The sequence below is a fragment of the Suricata suricatta genome, chromosome X, assembly GCF_006229205.1.
Source record: "Suricata suricatta isolate VVHF042 chromosome X, meerkat_22Aug2017_6uvM2_HiC, whole genome shotgun sequence".
Taxonomy (NCBI): domain Eukaryota; kingdom Metazoa; phylum Chordata; class Mammalia; order Carnivora; family Herpestidae; genus Suricata; species Suricata suricatta.
In genome coordinates, this window is record NC_043717.1 from 99464099 (window position 1) to 99470568 (window position 6470).

Here is a 6470-nt window from a genome sequence, read left to right on the forward strand (position 1 = left end):
CCCCCCCCCCCCCCCCGCCCCCGTCTGTCTGTCCCTACCCGGTGAGTGCTTCCTCTCTTTCTCTCTCTCTCAAAATAAATAAATAAACTTTAAAAAAAAAAACACAAAAATGCTTAAAGTGCCTTATACATCATAAAACTTTGGTTACTCTACTATAAAACAACTTCTATTCCTACAGACTTTCTCCTTTTTGTCATCTTTAAGGCAAAGAAATGCAATACCACTATGAGGAAACCTTTGGCTGAAAGCGTATAACAGACGTGCAAGGCTCTGTATATATATTACCCTGTGGAGCCTACAGAACATCGCAGGGAAGTAGCTTTTATGACCTTTTTACAGATGCACAAACGGAAGTACAGAGTGGGGCGGGGTTTCCACTGCGAGCAATGGGACCCAGGCCTACCTGAATCCTCAGGGAGAGCTCCACCCAAGACATGTAACACTTTTCAGGACGTGTACTTAACAACGCACAGGCCAAATGCACACTTACGCTTGCTGCCTAGCATTCAGGAATGACTTGATCTGAACATCTAACAAAATGGGACAAATAGTAACGGTCAAAAGAATTGCGGGAAGGAATTAAGCATCATGGAGCCCACCTATCCAACAGCATGACGGAATCCAATGTCCAGGTGTGGGCATGTGATTGACCTTGACAAGGTCCAGACTGTCTCTTTAGAATACACTGGGGATAATTTCACGACGTCAGACTATAGAGAAGAGTTTCTAACATCATGAACCGATTCCACACTGTGCTCCCTTACCGTGCCCTGACAGAGGACAGAAAGTAGGAGGTACGCCGCAGACTTCCAAGCAACTTGTCACATGACCTCAGGGGCAGAACAGTCATGGGCAATAGTCCTTCCTTGACGCCTGCCCTTCTTGTCATTCATCTGTTCCCATGCCCTCCCTCCCACTTGGCCACAGTCCCTGCAATTTCCACCAAGTAACCCACTTAATCTTCTCTTTGGACTTTAAATCCACTGTCCCCTCCTTTCAGGGGCTACTTATCTCAGAACCTCCAAAATCAGCCCAACTCCAGAGATCCTGCAAGGTCAAACTGTCGGGTCACCGATGAGTTTCACAGTTTTTACCCTGGTCAAGCCTACGCATGTAAACAGAACAAATGTATCTTCCACAGTAGTTCTGGGCTTCGGACTTAATCCAATAAATTGCATTTCAAGATATCTGTCCCTAGGGGCCACTAAAGGAATTAATTTAAGAGAAAAATGGAGGAAAGCAACAAAGAAAGGCCACAGACACACAGGCTCTTGCTTAAGGTCCCAACCAATGTCATGTCCTTTGTGAAATCTTCCTCACCATCTAGAAGTTCTTTAAACTAGTTATGAACATGTTGTCCCTTTTCGAAATAGATTGAGACCCCCTTCGGTGAAACAACTTGGCAGTGAGAAAATATCTATGTACGTAAAGGAACTGGGAACCGTCTGAAAGCTTAAGTCAGTTACTTTTGATACCAAAAGTACCAACTCTGGCTGCGCCCCATACCACAAAGCACATACAAAGATACAATTTTGTCAAAATAAAAAGGTTCATAACCTAAACTGTAATTTAAAATAGATCATTCTGCCCTAAGAGCTTTAGTAGAAAAAAAGCATTTACTCACCCATGGATGTTAATGTTCCTTCAAGCACAATAAAACTCTTACTGGTTTAGTTCCCTTATCTTACTTTTGATTCCAGGTGTCATTTTTTTTCCCTAAGGCTGATTTTTACATTCTCATTTTTTTGTGTGTTGTCTCGATTGCTTTTAATGAGCAAGTATTATATTTTAAATCCTAACGTCGATAACATTAACTTTTCAAAGAAAAACAGTGGCATTTAAAACCTTGTCAATGACCAGTTATTAAGTTAGCTAGTGTTATTACACACCTCCCCAAGATACATCTAAATATCACTTTAGAAATTTGCTGGGAATTTAGTACACAAGTGAACCAATGAATGGAAAAATTTAATTAGAAAAGTGTCTGAAACGTGTCTGCAAGGAGAGATTTCTAAATTCTCGTCTATAATAAAAAGCGAGTCGCTTCTTTCCCTTAAAAAAAATTGTCAACAGGCTAGAATTCTGTGTCTTTCAAGTTTGCATTTGAAGAACAACTGAAATCAGAAAGATTTCAAGTCATTACACTTGAAAAATTCTGCACCTGAACAGTAAGGAACGCCCAGGAAGGGCTGCATTTTCCAATGCTGATGAAGTCGGCTCCAGACGTGTCCATGATATCATACTCTACTTGACCATGGTGAAAGAAAAGATGAATCCTTTTGTTAGGTATTATTTTAATCAAAGATTTAAAGCGACTCTGCCAAATGATTCAAAATTGCTCATACGGTCTTAAACATATAACACACCTGACGATGTTTCCTCATAAACTTGATCACATTTAGATTTTGAAATGACATTCAACCTCCTCGACTCCTATCTATTTCCCTATGTCAATATCACAGTGATCACATCAACGCAATTCATGCAAACACACGTCTCCATTCTCTCCATCTGTTCTTAAAAGCCCCATTCGGCAGCAGTTTGTGCTATAGCACCATGCTGCAGCATCCCTGCACTTGAACTTGGGAATACAGGCTTTCCAGGACTGCAGGCAGAGCCCTTACCGCATTCCTTCTGAACCTCATCTTGCCTCTCGGGGGAGTTCCCTCTGCCATCTCGCCTCTACACAATAACGCTCTTCTTTTCCAGTTGTCAGTGCAACACTGATGAAACAGGAGGTGCTTCTTGGGTAGTATTTAAAAGCGGCAGCCAAAAATCTCTATCAAACAAAGCTACCGTAGCTGCTTCCATTACCAACGCAGCAGCACACCAAAAACACCCACTCTTCCTGATTAGTCAGCTGACCAGCCTTCCCGGCCCGCTCATTGTAATGCAGAGTAGACACATTCCCCCAATTACTTAGCCAGATTGCACCTCGTGGGTTCGCTCCTGCCGGACTGCTGGGGAAGGTCAGGCATGTCCTAAGAGTGGAGGAAGGAGGGGGAAAAATGACTCTCTCCTAGGGGCTTGATGGGACTGGCTCTCTCCTCTACGCAGTTTGATTTTTAAGGTGGAATGCGAAGAATCTCTGTGAAGGTAGTATTCACTGATACCTTCATTCTTGTCCCACCCTGATCTGTAACTGAAAATTCACTTCAGGGTTTTTGTTGCTATTATTGCTGTTATTATGAAATGCTATTCTGAGTGTAAGCCTTGTGAAAGGTCACCAGCTGGGGAAATTTTGTCTTGTTGATAATCTAGAAAGAACACAGACACTTTCTAATATGGATAGGATTCTCTCCCACATTGACATTTCCCCAAATTGTGCAGCTAAAAAAAATCTTGTTTCCCAAATTAAAGTCTTCAAACTGAGTTGTGTACTTATTTCATAGATGTTTAAAGTAACATACCAAAGACCGTTACATCTCATATGATGGCAACGTTCACCAGAAATCCTTTTTGCTGAATGCAACTTTTGCTCTCAAAAATAGCTTGTATTCAATATTTACCTTTAATGCAAACTGTGCCCAATGGCTATTAATGGTTGAGATGTAATTAATGTGCTGTTTCTTTTTTAATGTTTATTTATTTATTTTTGAGAGGGGCGCTTGGGTGGCTCAGTCCAACTTTGGCTCAGGTCATGATCTCACAGTTTGTGAGTTCAAGCCCAGAATCAAGTTCTGTGCTGACAGCTCAGAGAGAGCCTGGAGCCTGCTTTGGATTCTGTGTCTCCTCTCTCTCTGCCACTCCCCTGCTCATGCTCACTCGCTCGAGTGCTCTCTCTCTATCTTGAAAATAAACATTAAAAAAATATTTTTGAGAGACAGAGAGAGGCAGAGAGAGGAGACAGAAAATCCCAAGCAGGCTCTGCGCAGACCCTGACGTGGGGCTTGAGCTCACAAATCGTGAGATCATGACCTGAGCCTAAATCAGGAGTTGGAAGCTTAATGGACTGAGGCCCCCAGGCGCCCCTGTAATTAATGTGCTCTTGAATATGGGTACAGAAACTATACCACAAGCAGAGACACTGAACCTGTTAAAAAGAAACAACACAAAGGAATCTATAGCCAGTTACATGTCCTCATCACCCGAGCCCCCAATCGTGCCTGGCACCAGCACTCAGCAGTAAAGAAAAGGACGGGACCCTGCGTGCCAAGCTCTGTGCTGACCATGGAAAACAGAACGGGGAGCTTTGAGTCCCAAGACACAAGTCATTGTTGCTCCGTCGACTCCCAACCAACAGCATGAAGACCAAATCTTATTATTTTTCTTTCTGGAAAAAAAAATCTCTGTTCCAAGTCCTATTGGATTAATAAAAATACAACCTTAACAAAAAACCGATGCTACATGTCAAACAGTCACTCAATGAAAATTAATTAAATCAAGCAGATAGTTTTGGCCAAAAGAAAAAATCTGGGCTGGGTAATAAAATGTGTTTCATTGTAACAAGTACTATATTAAGTAGAAAAGAACTGTAAACTGAAATCTCATCAACAAGCCCAAGGACAGATCCTAAAAGTCCAGAGCAAGGTCAATAGCTGTGACTTGACTTTGCCCGTTGACAGGGCTCAATAGTATACTCCAGGCAGATTTATGCTCTCCAAAGGATTTTCCCTTTAAAACAAACAAACAAACAAACACTTACGTGGCGCCTGGGTGGCTCAGTTGGTTCAGCTCAGGTCACGATCTCATGATTTGTGAGTTTGAGCCCCTTGTCGGGCTCTGCGCTGACAGCTCAGAGCTTGGGATTCTGTGTCTCCCTCTCTCTCTTCCCCTCCTCTGCTTATTCTCTTCTTTCTCCCTCTCTCTCTCTCTCTCTCTCTCTCTCTCTCAAAATAAACATTTAAAAAAAATTAAAAAATCAAGTTGTCTATCTACAAGTCATCTGGAAAATGATAGAAAGGTGGAAACTGCACCAACCGAAGTTCATGAAAATTCAATTCTTGCTCCGCCTCTTTTATCAGACATTTGACCTTGGATTTCTCACAAAACCTTTCCTAAGTGTGTATAGCAATATAATTCCCTCAGCTATCTGACAGTTATGATACCTGCCTGGAGTACTTAATCAGGAAATAAAATCAACCTTACTTAATAAATGTGAACACTTGTGAAAAAGGGTTTGCTATTTTTATTTTACTAACCTGTATGAATTTGCTGTTAATCCTTCTCTCCATTGTTTATAGCTAAACACCTCTGTTAAAAAAATAAACAAAAACACCACTTCGCTGATTTGCTCAAGATGAAGACTAATTCAAGCTGGGTGTGAAAATAATGATCTCATACATTTTACCACGTGAGTGCCAGGAGATTTCTGATGCTCACTGGCTAGGTTAGTAGAGGAAAAGGCACACTGGCAACGAAGTCCAACAACTTGGATTTTTGGCTCGCCTTCCCAACTAAATCAACTTCCTCTGGTGAGAGTGGCCTCCCATATCAGACTGGAGATGAAGAATTTCTGATGACTGATGATGCTGGACTCTCAAAGGAAAAAAATGGATTGAGGGGCACCTACGTGGCTCAGTTGGTTAAGCATCCGACATCCGACTTCGGCTCAAGTCATGATCTCGCACTTTGTGGGTTCGAGCCCCCCATTAGGCTGTGTGCTGATGGCTCAGAGCCTAGAGCCTGCTTCGGATTCTGTGTCTCCCTCTCTCTCTGCCCCTCCCCCACTCACGTTCTGTCTCTCCCTCTCAATATTAAATAAACATTAATTAGGTGAGCCTAATAATGTGAAAGATCATCCTGACTGAGTGGGAGTGCAGCTCTCATATTTTTCTCTTAGGGAAACTGTGTTCTCTATCTCGGTCTTGGGAAGCTAGGGCCTAGATTTCAATAGGGGAGCTAAGTCCAAGTCCAGTTGAGTCCCTGCCCTACTCCATCCCAGGGCAAGAAATGTCTAGAAAGACACATATCAAAATGTTAAAAAGTGGAGGCATCTAAGTGGCTCAGCCGGTTAAGGATCTGACTCTCAATATCGGCTCAAGTTATGATCTCGAGATGGTGAGATCAAGCCCCGCATCAAGCTCTGCACCAAGCATGGAGCCTGCTTGGCATTCCCTCCCTCTCTCCCCTGCTCATGTGCACAATCGCTCGCTCGCTCTCAAACTAAGTAAAACTTAAAAACAAAAGCTCCCATAAAATCTTGACTTGCTCTGAAAGGCATAGGGAACTTCTCACTCATAACCTAGCTAATGGCTCTTCCCCATGAGGTTTTATTTTGGATGGAGTTGTGTAGCTCAATCTCCTATACCAGCCTTTCTTCCTGCTTTCCCATCTCACCATGCCATTGATTTTTTTTAAGTTTTTTCATTCACATTGAGAGAGAAAGAAGGGGCAGAGAGAGGGAAAGAGACAATCCAAAGCAGACTCCGCACCTGTCAGTCAAGAGCCCCATGTGGGCCCAAACTCACAAACTGCAAGATCATGACCTGAGCCTAAACCAAGAGTCAGATGCTTAACCGACTGAGCCA

At 42.7% G+C, this 6470-nt stretch overlaps 1 protein-coding gene across 2 annotated transcripts in view; it reads right to left on the reverse strand.

The window, feature by feature from the left end:
* MCF2 (MCF.2 cell line derived transforming sequence) overlaps nucleotides 1-2952 on the reverse strand; it is a 68797-nt gene extending 65845 nt beyond the window's left edge. For both annotated transcript variants that reach the window (XM_029930913.1, XM_029930912.1), the window contains exon 1: nucleotides 2625-2952. In XM_029930913.1, coding sequence (XP_029786773.1) covers nucleotides 2625-2675 — 51 coding nt within the window. In that variant the 5' untranslated portion in view covers nucleotides 2676-2952. The remainder of the gene's footprint in view (nucleotides 1-2624) is intronic.
* Between the last annotated feature and the right edge of the window lie 3518 nt (nucleotides 2953-6470).